This window comes from Callithrix jacchus, chromosome 7 (assembly GCF_049354715.1).
Source record: "Callithrix jacchus isolate 240 chromosome 7, calJac240_pri, whole genome shotgun sequence".
In the NCBI taxonomy this organism is placed as follows: Eukaryota; Metazoa; Chordata; class Mammalia; order Primates; family Cebidae; genus Callithrix; species Callithrix jacchus.
This window is the reverse complement of record NC_133508.1, coordinates 112,951,416-112,975,630: the sequence shown is the minus strand read 5'-3', so window position 1 is coordinate 112,975,630 and position 24,215 is coordinate 112,951,416. Positions and strand designations below refer to the sequence as shown.

The following is a 24,215-nucleotide window of genomic DNA, read 5'->3' as shown; positions in this document are numbered from 1 at the left end:
CACGCGCCACCATGCCCAGCTAATTTTTTGTATTTTTAGTAGAGACGGGTTTCACCATGTTGACCAGGACGGTCTCGATCTCTTGACCTCGTGATCCACCTGCCTCGGCCTCCCAAAGTGCTGGGATTACAGGCTTGAGCCACTGCGCCCGGCCTTAAATTCTTTATAAGCCATTGACTTCAATTAATGTATTCTGCTTTTGTAAAAGGTGACCATCAACATGCCCAGCTATTATTATTATTATTATTATTATTTAGAAACAGGGTCTTCCTGTGTTGCTTAAGCTGGTTTTAAACTCCTGGGCCCAAGAAATCCTCCATCCTCCCGCCTCAGCCTCCAAAAGTGTGGATTTACAAATGTGAACCACCACCCCCAGCCCAATTCTTGAATTACATTTGAAAATTCTATTCCTAGGTATTTATCCTACAAATATATCCCCTTGGTTGTGAAGTCATGTGCAAGAATAACCATAGGAGCAGTCTTTGTAATGGCAAAAGATTTAAAAATTTTTAACTGGCTACAGTGGCTCACTCCTGTAATCCCAGCACTTGGGAGGCTGAGGCAGGCAGATCACCTGAGGAGTTTGAGACCAGTCTGGCCAACAGAGTGAAACCCTGTTTCTAAAAAAATACAAAAATTAGCTGGGTGTGGTGGTGCACACCTATAATCCCAGCTACTTGGGAGGCTGAGACAAGAGAATCACTCTAACCCAGGATGTGAAGGTTGCAGTGAACCAAGATCCGAGATCGCACCACTGCACTCTAGCCTGGGTGACAAAGCAAGACTCCATCTCAAAGAAAAAAAAAAGCTAACTGACCATCAAGAGGTTAAATAAACTATGGTATATTCATATGCACCTATTAAAGATAATAATGAAGCTCTACACATATTGCTATGGAAAGGTCTTAAAAATATACCAAGTGAAAGCAAACATAAAAAGAAAGCCACAAACCTTATAGTATGCTACTATATATATATGTTTTTTTTTTTTTTTGAGACGGAGTTTTGCTCTTGTTACCCAGGCTGGAGTGCAATGGCGGGATCTCGGCTCACCGCAACCTCCGCCTCCCGGGTTCAGGCAATTCTCCTGCCTCAGCCTCCTTAGTAGCTGGGATTACAGGCACGCGCCACCTTGCCCAGCTAATTTTTTGTATTTTTAGTAGAGACGGGGTTTCACCATTTCGACCAGGATGGTCTCGATCTCTTGACCTCGTGATCCACCCGCCTCAGCCTCCCAAAGTGCTGGGATTACAGGCTTGAGCCACCGTGCCCGGCCCTGCCATGTTATTTTTTGTGGCAACCCTAGGAGACTACTACAGTTGGGAGCTTCCAGCTTTCACCTGGGACCTCCTGGGAGGAGAGAAGTACTAGAGATTGATCTCTATGGAAACTCTTGAATGAGAGTTGGGGAACTTCCCAGTTGAATACATAGACATGTTGGGAAGGCAGTATGCTGGAAGAAGGCATGGGAGCTCTGCACCTCCTTTCTCCCTCCATACTTTTCCCTATGCACTTCTTCATTAATTGTTCCTGAATTGTACCCTTTATAAACAGGTAAATATAAGTAAAGTGTTTTCCCGAGTTTTGTGAACTATTCTAGCAAGTTATTAAACCTGACAGCAGGGTCATGGGAATACCTGAATTTGTAGCCATGTTGGACAAAGTATGGGTAGCTTGGGGACTCAGGACTTGTGACTGGCCTCTGATATGAGGGCAGCCTTATGGGATTGAGCCTAACTCTGCATAGTGTCAGAACGGAATTGAAATGTAGGACACAGTTGATATCAGGGAACTAGAGAATGAGATATGATGTCAGAAAGCACTCCATTTAGTATAACACAGTTTAATATAGCCTAATAAAAATGAACAGGTAACTTTATTCAATTCAAATTTAAAACTTGACTTTTTTTCATGATAGTAAATATACGAAATATACACTATTATATGAAGTAATGAAATTTTCTGGAAAAAATACAGAAAGATATGATAACAAGCACTGGACAATTTTATTAAGTTCTTTGCCAAAATGCATACACATGAAATGAGATTGTGCACAATGGACCAAAGGCTAACTAGAGACCAATAGTCATATAAAAATAATTTAAAGCCAGCTTTATTGATTTATTTTAAATAAGGCAAGTGAAATATGGGCTCAGAATTAACAAGATTTTCAAGAAAGTTCTTGAAAATTGTATAAAATAGGAGAATATGAATGTCAAAATTTTGACTGTTTCTGTGCCAGACTGAAAGCAAATGCTTTTTAAACTGCAGCAAAATGAACTTTAATAAAATAATACATTAGGTCTACAAAGTCAATGGCAAGTTATTTGATAGTATTCAAATCCTACAATATTTTCTCAACGTAAATTTTGTAACATCTTGAATACTTTCTAAGCCCACTTTTCTGTCATTAAAAAAATAAAATTCCAAGAAATTTCTGCAAGATTAATCTTAAGAGATCAAATAACAAAACATATACACTTTTCTAGGTAAATGTAATTCAAGTAAAGTGGTACTAAAGAAAATACGAAATTTTAATAAAAACCAAACCTGCTTAAGAGACATCATAGAGTTTAACAAAAGTATAAACTACTATAATAATCAGTTGCTTAGATTTAATATAAGAGGACTTATTTTTATTTTTGCTGGAAAAAGTGTTAAAGTCCTTTCTCTTTTCTGGCGCTGTAACAGTAGATTGTGTTCTAGTTACTCAATGTTTAATCATGTTTCTATAGTAATTTCTTTAATTTTTATACTTGCCAATGTGTTCACGGGCTACAATAACTCTTTGAATTTGTGCAGTACCTTCATAAATCTGCAAGAAAATATAAGTGTAGGTTAAATATCTTTATCACATAAATACCTTGATTTATTCAACATTCTAGACAGTAGTATGAGCTGCATTGTAATACAAAACCGAATCAAATCATATATATGCTCTGTAGCCTATAGAGATTCCAAAACCTGATTTTGTGAAATTCTGAAAATATGGAATTCTCTAAAGATTGGTTTAGGTTATTATAAAAAGTCATTTATAAAAATTTTGGAGAAGAGTCTTCAAAACATAAAAAAAAAAAAATTTACATTTCAAAAAGTTTGGGAAAACTAAAGTTTAATATTGCCAAAATATTTGTCCAACTTTTCTGAACTGTTCTTAAAAGCTGTCACCTTCAGTCTTTTATTCTTACTCTTAAACCTAATTTTTTTTTCTCCTGCTATCTATGGAACAGAGTTGCTAGAGAAAAAGAAGCTGGAATGATTTCAAGACTCAGACCTTATTTCCATTCTAAACGTCTAACTTTAGCCATTTGTTAGTTCATCTTCACCGATGGCAGAGAAAAGCTATATGGTTGATAATAAATAATAGTAATAATTATAATAGAAGGCTCTAGGAGAGGACTAGTATCACCAGATAAACCTGCAACTTTGGATAAGGCACAGATTCTGGACCTGAGTTTTTTCATGTCTACATGGAGAGGCTGCACTATGTCCAACATTCCTTCTCACTCTAGCATTCTGACTCAAACTCAATATTTCAAGTGACTGGATGAGTCAAATAATTTTCTAGGTATAGGGAGAGCAAGGGAAGAGATATTTAACAGCAAGAATGTGGTAATTATTAAGTAATTACTTAAGCCACATGTAGAGAATATGCACACATATTTTATTTTATTAAATCCTTCTAAGTTTTTTTGACTAATAATTTAATTTGGAATTCATCTACATCATTGTCTCCTCATGTTGAATTTTGACTCCAAGTATAGTTATAATTGATTCAAGAGCTGCCAGGCAAGATTCAAATCAAAATAATTAATTTTAAATTACATGCATACTTTTTGGAGAGAAAAGTTTGGGTTACAATTAGCTAAGATGTTAAAACTCAAAGAAATCTAATCCAAACATAATACACATGTCTGTACCATTTGTTTTGTTAGTCTATTCTCTCTTCAGACTTATACTTAATTACAAATAACATTCTTCTTTCTATTAATTCCTCCAAAAACTGACTCATAGCTATATATGATAGTCATTTCTTGCTACTAGGGACATAAAATTCTTAAATAATCAGAAATCTTCTTTGTCATTTATGAATATTCTCTCTCCTCACAAACGAAAAAAATCATTTTTAACCTTACCTGATAGATCTTGGCATCCCTCATTAGTTTTTCTACAGGATATTCTGTATTAAATCCATTGCCTCCAAATATCTGCACAGCATCAGTAGCTAACTGATTTGCAATATCTCCAGCAAATGCCTTTGCAATAGAAGCATAATAGGTATTTCGACGACCAGAATCAACCTCCCAAGCTGCTCTTTGGTAACTCATTCTGGCTAGTTCAACTTTCATTACCATTTCAGCCAGCATAAATGATACTGCTTGGTGCTAGAATTGAAAAGAAAAAGTTAAAGGATATTTATTGAGAAACCTTAAAAACTTTTCCTGGGCTTCTTACTTTTTATAGTTACAGGGTCTTGCTATGTTGCCCAGACTGGTCTGCAACTCCTGGCTTCAAGCAATCCTCCTACCTAGGCCTCCCAAAGTGCTGAGATTACAGATTTGAACCACTGTGCCTGACATTTTTTTTTTTAAACTTTTCATTAACTAATTTTATGTTTACAGAAAAGTTACACTCAGCTTCCTCTAATGTTAACATATTACCAAACCATAGTGCCATAATCAACAACAGGACACTAACACAGGTATGATATTAACAACTAAACTATAAGCCTTGGTCAGATCTGGTCAAGTTTTCTGCTGATATTCTTTTTCTGTTCCACCATTACACACTGAATTTAGTTATTTCTTCTTATTCTTTCTCAGGCTACTATAATTCCTCAATCCTTCCTTATCTTTCATGACTTGGCACTTCTGAAGAATGTATTAATTGGTTATTTTATGTAAAATGTCCTACACTTCTGAAGAATGTTGATTGGTTATTTTATGTAAAACGTCCTTCAATTTTGATTTGCCTAATTTTTTTTTTTTTTTGAGACAGGGTCTCATTTTGTCACCCAGGTTGGAATGCAATGGCATGATCTCAGATCACTGCACCCTCAACTTCCCAGGCTCAAGTGACCCTCCTGCCTCAGCCCTCAAAGTAGCTGGGACTTTTTTTTTTTTTAAATAGAGACAAGGTCTCTCTATGTTGCCTATGTTGGTCTCAAACAATCCTCCTGCCTTGGCCTCCCAAAGTGCTAGGATTACAGGTGTGAGTCACCATGCCCAGCCTCTGCTAGGACTTTTTAAAAGAAAGTTGCTACATATAGAGAAAGCATTGTATCAGATACCAAGACAGAGGAAAGGAAAACTAAAAAATACTTCTTAGACTCTAGAGGGTCAGAATCAAATAGAAGACATAAAACAACTACTTTCAATAAGAGACAGTAAGTGCTCAATGAGTAAGTTATGGCCAAGATATGGTATAGGATGGAAATATGTTCCCAATTCCTGGCATACAACTCCTGATTTCCTTGGGATCTCCAAAGTGCTATCATTTATGTATGTCTTTTGTCTGATAGGTTCAGAGTGGTGCTGGTCACTGGCAAGATGATGGCAGAATTAGAGGGTTGGGATTTCCAGCCATATCCCGACAACCTCCAGGGAGGGGAGAGGGGCTAAAAGTCAAGTTAATCATCAATGACCAATAGTTTAATTGATCATGCCTACATAATGAAGCCTCCATGAAAACCCAAGAAGATGGGGTTTGGAGAGCTTCCAGAGGTTCCTACAGGGTGAGATTCCCAGGGGGTGCATGGAAGCCACATGTATCTTCCCTGATACCTTACCCTACACATCTCTTCATCTGTATTCTTTAAAATATCCTTCCCAGCCAGGCGTGTTGGCTCACACCTGTAATCCCAGCACTTTGGGAGGCTGAGGCAGGCAGACCACCTGAGGTCAGGAGTTCAAGACCAGCCTGGTCAACATGGTAAAACCCTGTCTTTACTAAAAAAAAAAAGTTAGCTGGGCATGGTGGTGGGTGCCTGTAATCCCAGCTACACAGGAGGCTGAGGCAAGAGAATCACTTGAATCTGGGAGGCAGAGGTTGCAGTGAGCTGAGATCATGCCATTGCACTCTAGCCTGGGCGACAAGAGTGAAACTCCATCTCAAAAAAAAAAAAAAGTTGAAAAAAATTAAAATAAAAAAAACTTTCCTAATAAACTGGTAAATGTGTTTCCCTGAGTTCTGTGAGCTGCTTTAGCAAATTACTGAAATTCATAGAGGGGGTCATGGGAACCCCAACTAGAAGCCAGTGGGCCAGAAGTTCAGAAGGCCAAGACTTGCAACTGGGGGGAAAGAAGGGACAGTCCTGTGAGACTAAGCCTGTGGGATCTGATGCTATCTCTGGATAGGTATTGTTGGAACTAAATTGGAGGATACCCAGCTGGTGTCTGTTGCTTGGTGTGTGTGGGAAATCCTCCCACATCTTTGGTCATAGAAGTCTTTTTCTGTGTTGATAATTTTTGTGGTGTTAAGAACAAAAGAAAAACATAGTTTGAGAGTTTTTCCTGATACAAGTGACTAGTTGGGTTCAAATCTTGGTTCCATAAGTTATTAGATGGCCTAATAGTTTTACAGGTGATAAATGGAAATACCAGTACCTATTCCACAGTATAATGAAGATTAAATGAGTTAATACATGTTAAGAACCTAGAATAGTGCCTGGAACAGGGAAAGCATCCGATTATTAGTATTTTAATAGAGTAGGTATTCAATTACTGTTGGTAAAGGAAAAAAAAGCTCATAGGAAACAGAAATCTCTAAGTGTTTCTAAATAGGAACTTAAATCCTGATGAGAAAAGATGACATGGAGAAAAAAAAATCAGACTCAGATTTGGGCTCAATAGGATAGGAGCCAGAGTTTTAAGAAACACTCAAAGGCCGGGCACGGTGGCTCACGCCTATAATCCCAGCACTTTGGGAGGCCGAGGCGGGTGGATCACAAGGTCAAGAGATCGAGACCATCCTGGTCAACAAGGTGAAACCCCATCTCTACTAAAAACACAAAAATTAGCTGGGCATGGTGGTGCATACCTGTAATCCCAGCTACTCAGGAGGCTGAGGCAGGAGAATTGCTTGAACCCAGAAGGCGGAGGTTGCAGTGAGCCTAGATCGTGCCATTGCACTCCAGTCTGGGTAACAACAGCGAAACTCCGTCTCAAAAAAAAAAAAAAACAACATAAACAAAAAACTCAAAAACAGGAGATTTTGCTGTCAGCATGAACAAGCTAAGGGGCTAAAACTGAGATCCCCTGCATGTAAAAGCTTTGCTTTCCAAAGGGGCAATTAAAAGTCTCAGGATACAAGGCCACAAAGAAGCTTATCGCCAGGAGGTTTAAAGAAAGAACAAGAAAAGAAAGGACTTTTGTTATTGTTGTTTTGAGACAGGGTCTCACACTATTGCTCAGACTGGAATGTAGGGAATTTCTTAATGTGTGGGATCAATGTACATGGCTTCTGTGATACAGGATTCCCCAAGTTGAGAAATTAATGTAAAGTAACAGTTCTTAGAATGGAGAAATCTCGGAGTACCTAACAAAAGTGCTGAAGAAGTACAAAAGCCAGTTTCTAAAATGCTTCCATAATGTACTGAGAAAAATAGTATCTCCTGCAGATAAGCTTACAAACAAACAAAAAAAAAACGAGAAATAATTGACCATAAAAGAGTTAGCAGACACAATACACTGCAAGATTAGCACCCCAAGAATTGAAGATAACAAAAAAATCTGAAATTGATTACAAATGAAGAATTTTTCCATGATTAATGACAAAAAAACGAAAAAGAGGTGCTATGCTGAAAAGGTATAATGGAAAATAATAAATATAACTTCTGGAAATGAAAAGTAGTCATTAATAAAAAATCAACACATTTTTTATAGCCTTAAATAGATTAGGCACAAGAGAAGAGAATTAGAAAGAGGTTAAGGGACAGAGATACAAGGCCACAAAGAAGCTTATCTCTTGCCCAGGAGGTTATCTCTTGCTAATTCAAGTTTGTCCACAGTGCTGATTCACAAACTGTTACTGGTAGATGGTACAGAAGAGAATAAGCATTTAGAAACTTTTTTTTTTTTTGAGATGGAGTTTCGCTCTTGTTACCCAGGCTGGAGTGCAATGGCGCGATCTCTGCTCACCGCAACCTCCGCCTCCCGGGTTCAGGCAATTCTCCTGCCTCAGCCTCCTGAGTAGCTGGGATTACAGGCACGCGCCACCATGCCCAGCTAATTTTTTGTATTTTTAGTAGAGACGGGGTTTCACCATGTTGACCAGGATGGTCTTGACCTCTTGACCTCGTGATCCACCCACCTCGGCTTCCCAAAGTGCTGGGATTACAGGCTTGAGCCACCACGCCTGGCCTGTTGTGACATTCTTATATTTTACAAAAATAATGGTCCACATTAATTGCAAATTAAAACAAACTGGTCTTTCACACAGATAATTTGAAAACCACTGATACATAGGAATAGGAATTGGAGACTCATGGGGGCTGTGGTGGAAGGATTGCTTGAGCCCAGGTGTTTGAGACCAGCCTGGGCAACATAGTGAGACCCCCATCTCTACAAAAATAAAAAAATTAGCCAGGCATAGTGGTGTGCCCCTATGGTTCCAGTTATTTAAGAGGCTGAGGTGGGAGGATCACTTGATCCTAGGAGGTTGCAATGAGCAATGATCGCACCACTGCCCTCAAGCTTGGGCAACTGAGTAAGATCCTGTCTCAGAAAAAAAAAAAAAAGATTTCTTCACACTTGTCTTTAAGTTTAAAAAAAAAAAAACAAAATAGGAGGTTCACTATACAACTCATAGTGAGTTGCAGGAGAGAATACAGATAATGAGGGAGCATCAATATTTAAAGAGGTAAGAGTTAAGAATTACCCTGGAAATTCATGGAAGACATGACTCTTCATAGTACTAAAATTATTTGATACTCAGGAAGACATAGCAAGTAACAAATTTTAAGAGTATAATATAGGCCAGGCACAGTGGTTCAGGCCCAGCACTTTGGGAGGCCAAGGCAGGCAGATCACTTGAGACCAGGAGTTCAACACCACCCAGCCAACATAAGGAAACCTCGTCTCTACTAAAAATACCAAAATTAGCTGGGTGTGTTGGTGCATGCCTGTAGTTCCAGCTACTCAGGAGGCTAAGGCATGAGAATCGCTTGAACACAGGAGGCAGGGGTTGCAGTGAGCCCAGATCATGCCACTGTACTTGAGCCTGTGTGACAGAGCAAGACTTTCTCCCCCACCGCCTCCCTGGCAAAAAAAAAAAAAAAAAAAAAAAAGCATAAAAGGGCATAAATTAGAATCCTGGATCTGAGGCTTATAAATTGTGTGGCCTTGGACAAATCGTTTAATACCTCTCTAAGCTTCAGTTTCTTGATCCTTAAAAGAGTTAACACTACCGAAAAAAGGGTTACTGAATTAGAATATATTTAAAATGCATATAATTGCAGCACTTTGGGAGGCCAAGGCAGGTGGATCAAGACATCAGACTGGCCAACAAGTGAAACCCCTTCTCTACTAAAAGTACAAAAATTAGCTGGGTGTGGTGGTGCGTGCCTATAGTCCCAGCTACTGAGGAGGCTGAGGCAGGAGAACTGCTTGAACCTGGGAAGTGTAGGTTGTGGTGAGCCAAGATCATGCCACTGCACTCCAGCCTGGGCAACAGAATGAGACTCTGTCTCAAAAAAAAAAAGGCATACCACAGTGTCAGGTACAGAAGTAACCAATAGTAGTGGCATAATCTAAAAAAAAAATCTTTCTTTGAAACTCATCTTGATAAAACCACATTGTCTTCTTGCTATCAAAGTAGAAACAGATTAGTTTGTGGTTTAAAATTCATTTCTAAATATTAAATGGAAATGACTATCTTCACATTTGAACAAAGCAAGCAGTATTAAAATTACCTCTGCAAGGAGCTTTCCAAAAGTTTTCCTTTCCAGGGCATACTTGGTAGCTTCATCCAAAGCTCTTTGTGCTAATCCAACAGCACCAGCAGCTACCTATTTTAATATTTTATAAAGCAAAAGGTCATGTTATCTTTAAAATACACAATATATAGCTATCTGCCTAAGTTTCTAAGTTAGGGATTACATAAAGAGAAGGTGATGTATAGCAACAAGAAACTGGTGGGGAGGGGAGAATAGGCACTTAAGTTTATATTATTTGTTAATTAAAGGTAGTGTTAGGCATAGAATCATACTCTAGAAAAAACTCGTTCCTTTTGTTTAACAAGGGAAACCTTAGTAGGGGAAATATCTTAAAGAGTGAAAACAGCAAATGAGTACATATTAACAGGATGATCAAATTTAGGGTGGACTGCCTCCAAATCTAGCACCAACTACAGTAATTTTTCAGTTGCTAAAATAATTTCTATAATGGATAGTGGGCTGGGTGCAGTGGCTCATGCCTGTAATCCCAGCACTTTTGGAGGCTGAGACGGGTGGATCATCTGAGGTTGGGAGTTCAAGACCAGCCTGACCAACATGGAGAAACCACATCTCTACTAAAAAATACAAAATTAGCTGGGCGTGGTGGTGCATGCCTGTAATCCCAGCTACTTGGGAGGCTGAGGCAGGAGAATCGATTGAACCCAGAAAGCAGAGGTTGCGGTGAGCCGAGATTGCGCCACTGCACTCCAGCCTGGGCAACAGGAGCAAAACTCTGTCTCAAAAAAAAAAAAAAGAATATAGAAAAATTGAAGAATTCTAAAAAAATTATGAAAAGTAACAATATTCCTCCTGTATCCCTAATAAGCAGACATTAAAAAGAGAAACACACTAAACATACAATTCTAAAGTAAAACTACTTATTTAATGTAATAAATAAAGGATCCTATAAAGATTATCAATTCATATTACTTACTGCAGGTCTGGTTCTATCAAAAGCTCCCATTGCAATTTTGAAACCAGCTCCCTCACCAATTAAAACATTTTCCTTAGGCACTTTCACATCTTCAAAGACAATTCCTCTAGTATCTGAACATCTCTGGCCCATGTTCAATTCCTAATTAAAAAATTGATATATTTTAAGGAATTTTTTTTGAGTCAGCATCAATTTTTGCTTTAATCACTGTTTCCTGACTTTCTGCAATTACCTAAAACAGGGGTCAACAAACTATAGTCTACAATGCCTGTTTTGCAAAGGAAGCTTGATTGGAATACAGTCACACATTTTTGTTTACATATCATCTACGGTTACTTTCTCGCTACAATGGCAGAACTGAGTAGTTGTAACAAAGATATAGCCTGCAAAGCCTGAAATATTTATAATTTGAATCTTTACAAAAAAGTTTGCCAACCATAATCTAAAATAATGTTTCACAAAATTGAAACCAACACTAGTCTAAAGATTTACAAGTATATCTTATGTTTGAAAGCTATCTATTTTACCATGTCAGAAAAAACATTTAGTAAACATAATCTGACTTGAGACTTTTAATCTTAGTTAACTAATAGAGCCAGCACAATAATTTACTGAATAAAAATTGATTTTGTTTTCCTTCGACTCTTGGTTAAAATTAGGTTTATTGAAGTATAATTTACCTATAGAAAAGTTCAACATTTTTATGTATACATTTCTAATAGCTCTGACAAATGTATATATGTGTAAGCACCATCATGCTCAAGATAGAGTATTTCAGAACCCCAAAAAGTTACCTTGTTCTCCCTTTATAGTCAATTTGCTTATTTTACACCCATCCCCTGGCAACCACTGTCGGATTTCTCTCCGTGTAGTTTTTCCTTTTCCAGAATGTCATTTAAGTGAAATAATAAGGCCAGCCTTCTATGTCTGACTTTTCACTTAGTATAGTGCTTCTGAGATTTATCCATGTTGCTGCATGATCAATAATTAATTTATTTTACTGCTGAATAGTATCCCACGCTATGGATGCACCATATATCCATTATCTTTTCACTAGTTGATGGATACCCCCTCCTCATTTATAGCAATCATTAATAAACATGCTATAACCATTCATCTATAGGTCCTTATTTTCATTTCTCTTGGGTATTTAAGAGCACTGGTTATGTGATAAGTGTATGTTTGACTTTATAAGAAACTACTAAAGTAGCTATATTCCCTCAACCCTGTTTTAAAAATTTTCAGGCTGGGCACGGTGGCACATGCCTGTAATCCCAGCACTTTGGGAGGCTGAGGCGGGTGGATCACAAGGTCAGGAGATCGAGAGACCAGCCTGGCCAACACAGTGAAACCCTGTCTCTACTAAAAATACAAAACTTAGCTGTGTATGGTGGTGTGTACCTGTTGTCCTAGCTACTTGGGAGGCTGAGGCAGGAGAATTGCTTGAACCCAGGTGGCAGAGGTTGCAGTGAGCCACTGCACTCTAGCATGGGTGACAGAGTGAGACTTCATCTCAAAAAAATGAAATAAAAATAAAAATATTCAAACAAATGGAGGAATTGTAATAGTTATATATAATTACTTACATACCTTTCACTTCTAATAGATTCACCAATTGTTAACATTTTGATACTTTTGCTTTGTTTTTATTTCTCTTTCTCTTTGTATATAATTATTAGTGTTATGCTGAACCATGAGAGGAAGTTGCAGAAATGACTCTTCCTAAGGAAAGAAAGATTTGATTTCTTTTTTTTTTTTTTTGAGATGGAGTTTTGTTCTTGTTGCACAAGCTGGAGTGCAATGGTGCAACCTCGGCTCACAGCAACCTCCACCTCCTGGGTTCAAGAAATTTGTAAATATCCATTTGTTTCAAAAAAGATTTAAGGAGGCTTAAATATATACAATATTATTATTTATATCTCTCACTAGAAAGTAATTTATCTAAGGGCAGGGATTTTTGTCTATTTTGATCCATACTGTATCTCTAATAGCAAGAATACTGCATATAGTATGCACGACCAAATATTTATTGAAGTAGAGATTTTTTTTAAGAGAGAAAATTGGGCAAAAAGAAAAAGATCTAGAAATAGCAACATAAAAATCAGGAGTGGGGTTACTACTGAAAAAATATAAGCTGTTAGGTCCTTTATACTTTCTAAAGATGGGCCATACATTTGGCCAAGTTTGCTGGCCACTATTCCTAAGACAAAAACATGATCTGTTACACAAATTAAAACCAATTTCTTGGGAAAAGTACAATTTTTAGTGCTTAAATTTTGTTATGTACAACAGTATCATTAGTTTTATCAATCAAGTGCAGTCTACCTTTAATATCTGATTTTTATTTTTATTTTATTTTATTATTTTATTTTTCTGAGATGGAGTTTTGCTCTTGTTTACCCCAGGCTGGAGTGCAATGGTGCGATCTTGGCTCACCGCAACCTCCGCCTCCTGGGTTCAGCCAATTCTCCTGCCTCAGCCTCCTGAGTAGCTGGGATTACAGGCACGCGCCACCATGCCCAGCTAATTTTTGTATTTTTTTTTTTTAGTAGAGACGGGGTTTCACCATGTTGACCAGGATGGTCTCGATCTCTTGACCTCATGATCCACCCACCTCGGCCTCCCAAAGTGCTGGGATTATAGGCGTGAGCCACCGTGCCCAGCTGCCAATATCTGATTTTTAAAGAAAACATACACAATATAGCATCAGAAACTACATTGGATAAGGTCCTAGGATACCTTCATATTGGTCTCAACTCTACCTCTAAATTTGTGACCTTGGCTGGGCCCAGTGGCTCAGGCCCCCCAGCACTCTAGGGGGCCAAGGTGGGAGGATCTCGAGCCCAGAAGTTTGAGACCCGCCTGGGCAACACAGCAAAACCCTATCTCTACAAAAAATACAAAAATTAGCCAGGTGTGGTGGCACGTACCAATAATCCCAGCTACTCGGAAGGCAGAGGTAGGGCTATTTTTTGAGCCCAGGAGGTGGAGGCTGCAGTGAGCAAGATCTTGCCACTGTACTCCAGCCTGGGCAACAAAGCAAGATTCTGTCTCAAAAAAAAAAAAAAAAAAAAAAGGAATATAAATATAAATATGTGTGTATATATATATATATAACTTTAATGACTTCATTTCCTTCCTTCTTTGTGGGTAACACCCCCCCCATGGGAACCGAGGAAGGAGAACTGTCCAGACCCCTGGAACAATTAGTGCCTGAAGAATATCTCAGTTTGTAGTGTTATTACTCAGCTATTTCCTTTATATAATCCTTTATATATAAAATCACCTATTAGTTTATAGAATTGGTACCTGAAGTTTAACTTACTGTTTACTATATCTAGCTTATATATATAATCATACTTAGTCTCATAAAATCTTTCTATATAATCATATAGGTATTGTAGTTGGAGCTGTATCGACACATTTAGTGCTGATTTATATAATCCTTCCATATAACCATATAGTAGTTTGTAGTTGGTGGAATGCCTAGAGCAGTCACAGAGCAGAAGCAGTACATGGGAAAACAGCCAGACCAGGACAAGAACCAAAGACCCAAGTGGTGGCATTGAAAGGGCATATGCTGTATGGCAGGCTTGGAGTAAGAGCCTCTCCTCCTGATAAAGGAGTTGTAGTACCTTGCATCCAGTTCCTGTGGAAAGTAGGCCTCAGGCCTGAGATCCTAGAAATAACCGAGGGAGAAGAACCCCTCTGGTGTGACCAGTCACTGCGGCTGTACACCCTGTCAGTCTTGCTGCTGTGCTAGCTCAAATCATCCTCCCATAAATATCTTAAGAGAAGAGCACAAGTCTGTCAGCTCCCACTGCATTGGCTTACAGTATCCTTTTATTAGAAATCCTTTTGAAGTCTCCAGCCCCTAGATAAGAAGTGTTGGGTACAACACCTGTTGCACACAGCCCACCTCCTTGCCTTGGTAACCTAATGGGGGTGGACCTCTTTTCTGTACACGACCCTCTACTACTGCGCACAGCACGACCCCCTACTGTGCACGGCCCACCTCTCTGCCCAGGTGACATAATAGGGTGGCCCTCTCGCTTGCGACTCACACGATTATGTATGCCCTATCACTAAGCCTATAGATGATAACCTCACTCATGACCCTGCCCCCTGCTTGTACGTAATAAATACAGAGGCCTCTGGGCATTCGGGGCCTCGCCTGTCTCGGCTCATAGGTGGCGTGGCCCCTCAAGTCCAGATGCTCTTTACCAGTTCTACAGTGTCCTGTCTCTTTACTTCTCGGATCCTGCACTTCAGCACAGCATAAGGGACACCCCATGACCCTGTGGGGCCCAACAGCCCTACACTTCTTTATAAAATTTATAATTTTAAATTCTGATTTATAAAATTTTAAACTTTTTAGTCAACTTTAAATGCCAAATGTATCTCCACATATTCAGAATACAACCCTTTTCAAATATATTAGATTACCTTTTCTTATTTAAATGAGATTCTCTTGCCTTTCCACATTCAAGGCTATTTGCTATTTTCTACACTCTTTTCAGGCATAGACTTTTTTCTTAGTGTTGTATGACCTTGTATAATCTCAATTATGTCATTGTTTTTATCTGTAAAATGGGGATAGTGCCACTTATACTACCAAAAGCTGCAGTGAGGATCCAATGGGGAAAGAGTGGTTAAGTCCTTTGAACTATCCAAAATTCTTATTATTGGTCAGGTAATATAAATGATAGCTTGATTTCCACTTCATTATTCTTTACAGCTGTTATTAGCCTTTTCCAAAGGTTGGCACCACTCTTTCAAAATGACTTGAAATGACTAGTCACAAAATCTTCAGTAGTATATAGACTATTTGATCTAATATCATTAAAACACAGTTTATTTTTACTCCAACCTAATACAAACAAATGTTTTCATTAAAGGAAAGTTAAGTAATTTTGCAATTTATAACTAAAATAATATTTGGGGCCCTAATCATTGATAAACACTTTACCTTTCTCCCAATCTGCACTCCTGGGGTATCTGCTTCCACAATGAATCCAGTAAAGGCTTTGTTAGCAGGAGCCTGAGGATCTGGATCAGAGCGTGCCAGTAAAAAATACCTAAGAGATATATACACATGATAATGGTGATAATAATATCAGCAAATAAAACATGGTGATTGCTCTCTCAGTTAATCCTCTAACAATCCCAATTATTTTTACCTACATTTTACAAATGAGGAAATAAAGAATCAGGTTTAAAAACTTACCTAGTCACTAGGAGAAGCCTACAAAACATGTTCTGGAAAGCAAAGGCTTGGATATTTTAGAAGAATCTTGAAGTTTTTCAAATATTATTACACAGAAAGATGATTAGGCTTATAGTACCTAGTATATGGAAGAGCTAGTATTCGAGGTCTGTGTCTTAATAACACAGTAGGCCCTCCTCCATTCCATGGGATTTCACTTTCTGTGGTTTCAGTTACCCGCAGTACAGTACACACAAGATATGTGGAAAGACAAAGAGCACATTTACATAACTTTTTTTTTTTTTATTGTTGTTGTTTTAGACAAGATCTCACTCTGTTGCCCAGGATGAAGTATAGTGGCATGATCTTGGCTCACTGCAGCCTTGACCTCCTAGGCTCAAGCAATCCTCCCTCCTCTTTTGAGTTGCTGGTACTATGGGCGTATGCCACCATGCCCAGCTAATTTTGTTTATTATTTGTAGAGATGAGGTCTCACTACCTTGCCCAGGCTGGTCTCGAACTCCTGGACTCAAGGGATCCTCCTATGTTGGCCTCCTAAATTGTTGGGATTACAGGTGTGAGCCACCACGCCTGGCCTAAATTTTCATAACTTATTACAATACATTGTTATAATTCTATTGTATTAGTAGTTGTTGTTAATCTCTTACTGGGTCCACTTTATTAAGAAACCATAGTATGTATAGGATTTGGTACTTCTGAGGTTACAGGCATACACTAGGGGTCCTGGAATGTATCCTGCAAGGCTAATGAGGGACTACAGTATGGTATTTAACTTTGTTTTAGTAACATGAGTTGTAAGTAAAAATCCCTGGTATAATAATGTAATATAACAAGACAGTCTTTGCATGTTGAAACTGGCACTATTTCTTTCCCAAAACTAATTTTATTCTTTAAGGGGCATGCTATCTTGAAAAGGAGGGCAAATAGAGCTGCCTGTGAAAAGGAGTAATATAAAACGGAGACCCATATATTCCAACTACTGTTTGTTTATGCAGCAATGTCAGTGTTTTTGTAATAGCTGAGTTACTATGAATATTTGCTGTTTTTTTCCTCCAGAAAAAAATTTCTCAGAAAGATTTTGAAGTGAAACAGAAGAAAAAAATGCAAATATCCAAGCATCTGTCTAACTCATGTTCTGTATACCCTGGTACATGAAAAATTCTTTTAAAAAGGTATACTCTTCCCTAAACAATGCAAACTCATTTTCTATGCTTAAAACCAATACATTACCACTCACTTTATAGTTTTACTTAATATTAATAATAGTAACAAAATTGTAAAAATTGTTTTCTGGTTTCATATATTACCTAATTTGTTTTACTGTATAAACAGTTGTAATCAGCTCTCTTCTTCTTTTTTCTTTTTTTAATTTTGTAAAGCGAGGGTCTCGTTATGTTGCCCAAGCTGGTCTTGAACCCCTGGGCTTAAGCAATCTTCCTGCCTCAGCCTCCCAAAGTGCTGGGAGTGCAGATGTGAGTCACTGCACCTAGCTAATCCATTCTTCCAATTACGAAAACTTCAAATTGCATTGTAAAACATTTCTCTCAACTTGTTAAATTTTAATAGTTTTCACTTTTTAATTAGTTGCTGATATTACCGTGAATTGCTTAAAGATACAGCACTCCATAATACTGAATATATTTAGGATGCTCATAAGGAATGGATTGATATATTCAAACTAAATAAATTTTTAGCAGGCTCATTCCCCAAAATGATGTTTCATTTGCTAGAAAACCAAACTATATGGCACACAAATATATTGAATCAGAATTTTCACAAAGAGAGACAGGCCTTTTAGTACTTTATTCCAATCAATAAAAAGTTCTTCTAGAAACTCCCTATGTACTTGTCAGTGATGGGTAAATACAGTATTTATTACCCAGGACAACTTAACAGCACTGCTGCTAGAAAGCTTGTCCTTATGTTGAGCTAAATTCTACATTTTTCTAACTTTCACCCATTAATTCTAAGCTGGCATCCTGAAGTAAACATATAAGCCTGATCATCTTTCTGTAATATTTGAAAAACTTCAAGATTCTTCCACAAAAGCTAAGCCTTTGCTTTTTAGGACATGTTTTGTAGGATCCTCCTAGTGCAAGACACTTACCTGCTTCTAGATTTAGTCCATTTTTTCAATACATGGTTTAAAATGTGTTGCCCAAACTGTCACCATTTTTTCTCTCCTATTTGATGCTGTACTTCTATTACTTTGGCTTAAAATTATATTAGCTTTTTAAAGGCTCATACTGTTGATTCCTATTGAACTTAAGAGTTACTTATTGAACTTCCCTCATGTTTTATCAACAAATAATAGTTTTTCTTTAATATTTTATATTTATACAAATGACTTTTGATCCTTTGTTGAACTCCATATTATTTTTTGACCACATATTAGAAATTTTCAGATTTTATTAAAGTCAAATTCTGTCTTCTTTAATGGATAACCTGTTTTAAGACTGCCTCTGCTTATTTCTGACAATCAGAGACATGTACTATACCAAAGGTTTTCCTTTTTCCTCAAAATTTTAGGAGTTCCAAGGAGTGGCTGGCATAGGAGATGAGGAGTGGAGATAAGCCAAGTAGATAGAGTGCTAGGCGTCCTAATCAGATTCAAACAGAACACATATTTGTATTTTATTTTACAAATTAAACTTCTGAGGGTTAATTTGAAAAAACAGTGCAGCGGCTTAAAAATCGTTTTTGAAAATCACTGAACTATTTATAATCTTTTTAGACCTTCCAGTTCCACAAACATAACAAAACTTACCTTACCTGTAGTGGTTTAACAATATACAGAAAGAAAAAAGCGAGATTTGAAGATAAAAACAATTAAGAAGAAATATACAAAGATGTTTTCAACAACATACCAATTAGCTTTTCCTCCATTGGTTATCCACATCTTCTGACCATTAATAATATACTCGTCTCCTTTCTTTTCTGCTTTGGTCTTTATAGCAGCTACATCAGAGCCTGCTCCAGGTTCTGTTACACAATAAGCCTTGAATACATAAAAACAAGAGAAATAAAATTAAATGTTAGTGATTAAATTTTGAATGTTTGGAAACAGGATAGTTTGAGTTGTATTTGAAATATTTTAAAATACTTAAGATTAAAATGTTCTTAGAAGATCAAATAAACCACTAAAATGTAAAAACTTTTTTGTTTTTGAGAAACAGGGTCTCGTTCTTTTGCCCAGGCTGCAGTGCAAAGGTTCACCACAGCCTTAGCCTCCTGAATCAGGAAACCCTCCCACCTCAGCCTCCCATGTGTAATAGCTGGGACTACAGGCACACACCACCATGCCCGGCTAATTGTAAAATTTTTTGTGGAGATGGAGTCTCACTAAGTTGCCTAGGCTAGTCTCAAACTCCTGGGCTCAAGAAATCCTTTTCTGAGCCTCCCAAAGTGCTAGGACTCTAAGGATAAGCCACAGTGCCTGGCCTAAAAATATTTAATATATAAATTAAAATTAGGCATAGGAATATCAATAAATCACATAATTAAAAAGTGAAAATGTTAGATAGCATCAAATAAGTTCATTAAATTCAATTTCACATGTATTCATTCATGCAGACATTTATTGAATATCTACTATGTAGCATGATATAAACTAGGATATGTGGAAATAAGAGAGAAAAGACATTTAGTCCTAGAGATTTTCACGATGTAACAGTGGAAATAAATAACTGTATTGCAACTCTATATGTAAAAGTTACAGACACGGGGCTTGAAAAACTAGCTTCCCAGAGAAGATATTTAAATTAAATCTCAAAAAGGAAAATGGATTATTTGAGAGGAGTGAAAAAGAGGAGGAATATGCATTCCAGATAGAAATAATGGCATATGGAATGATAGTAAGATAAGAAACGGGGTTACCCAGTGTTTGTAATGCTGAAAGTACCAGAGTTCCACAGTATGTGAAATCTGTGCATGTAAGGGTATGTAAGACACGAGTCTAGAAAGAAATAAAGGAAATGGTTGATGAGAATCCTTTATATCACATTACAAATTTAAAATTTTATCTGGTAGAAACAGGGGACCCTCTTAACGCTCTTAAACAGGAGTGACAAGACACAAGCAATAATGGATAAAAGGGGGTGGTACAAGGCAAGCGTTTGTGCAAGTTAATTAAAGAGTGGCAGGTACTGTGGATACTAAACAAACAAGTTCCTTCCTTGCCCTTAAGGTAGTTATAGTCCAAAGAAAGAAAGAAAGTGGGCCAAGCATGGTGGCCCCCACCTGTAATCCTAACACTTTGGGAGGCTGAGATGGGAAAATCGACTGAGACCAGGAGTTTGAGAACAGCCTGGTTAACATAGCGAGAACCCATCTCATTTTATTTTTAAAAAACATACAACAAAAAAAGAAACTATAAACATTTTATTTTAATTTAAAGTAGTAAGAGTACATAGGGGCATTAGAAATGATTACCTAGGGCCAGGCGTAGTGGCTCACACCTGTAATCCCAGCACTTTGGGAGGCCAAGGTGGGCGGATCACCTAAAGTCAGGAGTTTGAGACCAGCCTGGCCAACATGGTGAAACCCCATCTCTACTAAAAATACAAAAAATTAGCCAGTTGTGGTGGCAGGTGCCTGTAATCCCAGCTACTGGGGAGGCTGAGACAGGAGAATCGCTTGAACTGGTGGGGGCAGGGGCAGAGGTTGCCGTGAGCTGAGATCCCACCACTGCACTCCAGCCTGGGTGACAGAGCAAGACTCCTTCTCAGAAAAATATAAAATAAAATAATCATAATCATAATAACCACATTCAAACATCTGAAGGGCAATATAGCCAAGGGAAAACTACAGTGAAAGTACTCTAACATTTATTAAACACCTATTATATTATAAGCTGCTAAAATGATAAAAATGACAGGTTCTGTGCTTCAGCACCATGAAATCTAAAATATTTTTCTAATGATAACAGATGCTTGCAAATGGTGGTACTTCAAAAGGTGTTGACTCTCAGGCACCTGAGGCATAAATCATGTTAGCTAGATGGTCTTTTGACATGGATTCTGTAGAGGGGATTCAGGTATCACTCAAGTTAAATGAACTAGATTACTCTGCTACCTGGAGATTCAATGATGTCTTCAGCATCATAAAAAAAGAAGCTGTCCATAAGAGATGCCCCTTTTAAGTATCAAAATTTTGTTTTAACAACATTTTAGTTATATTTTCACTGAAATATGCTATTAGACATCTTTCTGTTTCATAGAGAAATATGGTGAAGTGGTTAGCGCTTGTGAAGTAAATGGGCCTGTTTTTTCTATACAAAATGGCTTCTCACTACAGGTACTTCAGAGTTGTTCTTGTCTTCTTTTTCTTCTTCTTATAATATATATATGTAGAATACATATATATGTTTTTTTCTTTTTGTAGAGGCAGAGTCTCTCCATGTTGCCCAGGCTAGTCTTGAACTCCTGGCCTGAAGCAATCCTCCTGCCTTGGCTTCCCAAAGTGTTAGGCTTACAAGCATGAGCCACCATGCCTGGCCTGGCCTTGTCTTCTTATTTGATTATTTATTTATTTTCTGTATCATTTTTTACCATACCATTGTTTTCTAAAGTAAAAACCCAAGGAGTTTAAACATTAGTGAAATAATTTATAACTTATCCATTAGATAGCAAATTATGCAGTAATGTTACAGCATTTAAAATGGAGAGCATAAGAAAATGTTCATGTTATTAAATAAAGAAGTATATATAACTATAAGTATATAATAGGGCCCTTATTGTTAAAAACACAATTGCATACTTAAAGATTTGGCAGGAACTACAATAAGGAAGTAATACTAATTAACTTCGTATCTGAGAGATTACAGATTTTTTGTTCTTTAAACATTTCTAAATTTTCTATACTCAGTATTTTATAATCAGAAAAGTTTAAATATTTTAATTTTTAAAAAATTTGCCCTTGGCATCCATGAGTTTTGCATCTATGAGTTCAACCAATTGTGGATCAAAACCCACAGATATGAAGGGCCAACTGTACATTCTGTATAAGGGACTTGGGCAATCAAAAATTTTGATATGGAGAGCAACAGGTCCTAAACCATTCCCTCATGGATATGGAGAGCTGACTGGAGAAAAATATAGATGTTTCACACAGTTCTCATTGTCAACAGTGAGAATATTTAGCTAAACTCTCTGTTGTTAAAAAAAATTGCAAATTTCCTAGGAAATATGTACAAACACCTTTATTAAACAGCTTGCTTGATATTTAGGTATCTGAAATTTAAAAATTTATTTTCAAATATTACTTTTTGTTCTTTAAGATGAATTATCATTATTAGCTCGAAACGAATACATCTGTATTTCAGCATAACAATTACACCTTAGATTGAAATATGTTTGAGTAAACAAGAAGTAAAATCCTTAGGTTTCAGAACAGAGCCTCAGTATGTGTATGTTTTTTAAAAAATCTAATTTGAAAATTTGTTGAGTTGCTCTCAGAGGTTTACATAAACTCTACAACTATTCTTCCCAAGTCATCCAGTCATTCAACAAATAAGTTGCTATTTCTTCAGTTAATGGTAGGTTGGTTGGTAGGTTGGTTGGTTGTCTGGTTGGTTGATTGACTGATTGATCAATTGACTGATTTAGAGCCAGGGTCCCACTGTGTTGCCCAGGCTGGTCTTGAACTCCTGGGCTCAAGCTGTTTTCCTGCCTCATTCTCCCAAAGTGTTGGGATTACAGGTGTGAGCCACTATGCACAGCCCAGATTAATATTTTTTTTTTTCTTTTGGAGACAGAGTGTCATTCTGTTGCCCAGGCTGGAGTGCAGTGGCGCCATCTTTACTCACAGCAACCTGTGCCTCCCAGTTTCAAGAGATTCTCATGCCTCTCAGCCTCCCAATTAGGTGGCTAGTGCCACCACATCCAGCTAATTTTTGTATTTTTAGTAGAGATGGGGTTTCTCCATGTTGGCCAGGCTGGTCTTGAACTCTTGACCTCAGGTGATCCACCTGCCTCAGCCTCTAAAAGTGCTGGGATTACAAATATGAGCCACTATGATCAGCCAACATTCATATTTTACTAATTCAAAACACTACTAGTTCAAACATGCACTGCTGTACATTCAATCTGAACTTCTGGACACAATGACTCAGTTCTTGAAGTGCAGAATGCTCCATTAAATAGATGTCTCTCTACTGGATATAGTAAAAGGATTACTATGACACTATTTTTTTTTGTAGACAGAGTCTCACTTCTTCACCCAGGCTGGAGTGCAATGGCGCAATCTCCACTCCCTATAACCTCTGCCTCCTGGGTTCAAGTAATTCTCCTATCTCAGCCTCTCCAGTTGCTGAGGTTACAGACAAGTGCCACTACACCTGGCTAATTTTTTTGTGTATTTTTAGTAGAGACAGGGTTTCACCATGTTGGCCAAGGTGGTCTCAAACTCCTGACCTCAGGTGATCCACCTGCTTTGGCCTCCCAAAGTGCTGGGATTATAGGCATGATCCACTGAGCCTGGCCCTATTATGACACTTTTTGACATCTCAAAAACATCACAAGTAGATCTCTCTTCTCCTGGAAATAAGCAAGGAAATTATTATGACACTTTTTTTTTTTTGAGATGGAGTCTCACTCACTATGTCATCGAGGCAAGAGGGCAGTGGTGTGATCTCAGCTCACTGCAACCTCCACCTTCTGAGTTCAAGTGATTCTTTTGCCTCATCCTCCCGAGTAGCTGGAATTATAGGCAGTTGCCACCACCCCCAGCTAATTTTTGTAGTTTTAGTAGAGACGAGGTTTCACCATGTTAGCCAGGCTGCAAACTCCTAGCCTCAAGTAATCTGCCTGCCTTGGCCTCCCAAAGTGCTGGGATTACAGGCATGAGCCACCATGCTCAACCTATTATGACACTTTCTTGGCATCTTCGAAACATCATTGTAACAATATGTTGCTAACTTTATTTCAATGCTATATATCCCAATATATACATATAGACTGAAAAGGAGAAATAGCACTTTTGTTCCCTTCTTGAGTGTTAAATAAAGCATTTCTACACATACTCACACACATCAATGGCTCCTCAGTCATTCTCCCCAAATACTTCTTCTTCTGTTGATCATTTCCAGCAATAATAACAGGCATTTCCTACCAAAGAAAATT

General features: G+C 37.7%; 1 protein-coding gene across 8 annotated transcripts in view; it reads right to left on the bottom strand.

Moving 5' to 3' along the window:
• Positions 1–1,827: 1,827 nt before the first annotated feature.
• Positions 1,828–24,215, bottom strand: part of ACADM (acyl-CoA dehydrogenase medium chain) — a 33,001-nt gene continuing 10,613 nt past the window's right edge. For all 8 annotated transcript variants that reach the window (XM_035251916.3, XM_035251912.3, XM_035251917.3 and 5 more), the window contains 7 exons: positions 24,120–24,200; positions 18,963–19,093; positions 15,838–15,946; positions 10,869–11,009; positions 9,911–10,006; positions 4,137–4,385; positions 1,828–2,815 (listed from right to left, as the gene is read on the bottom strand). In XM_035251916.3, the coding sequence (XP_035107807.2) occupies positions 2,744–2,815; positions 4,137–4,385; positions 9,911–10,006; positions 10,869–11,009; positions 15,838–15,946; positions 18,963–19,093; positions 24,120–24,200 (879 nt within the window). In that variant the 3' untranslated portion in view covers positions 1,828–2,743. The remainder of the gene's footprint in view (positions 2,816–4,136; positions 4,386–9,910; positions 10,007–10,868; positions 11,010–15,837; positions 15,947–18,962; positions 19,094–24,119; positions 24,201–24,215) is intronic.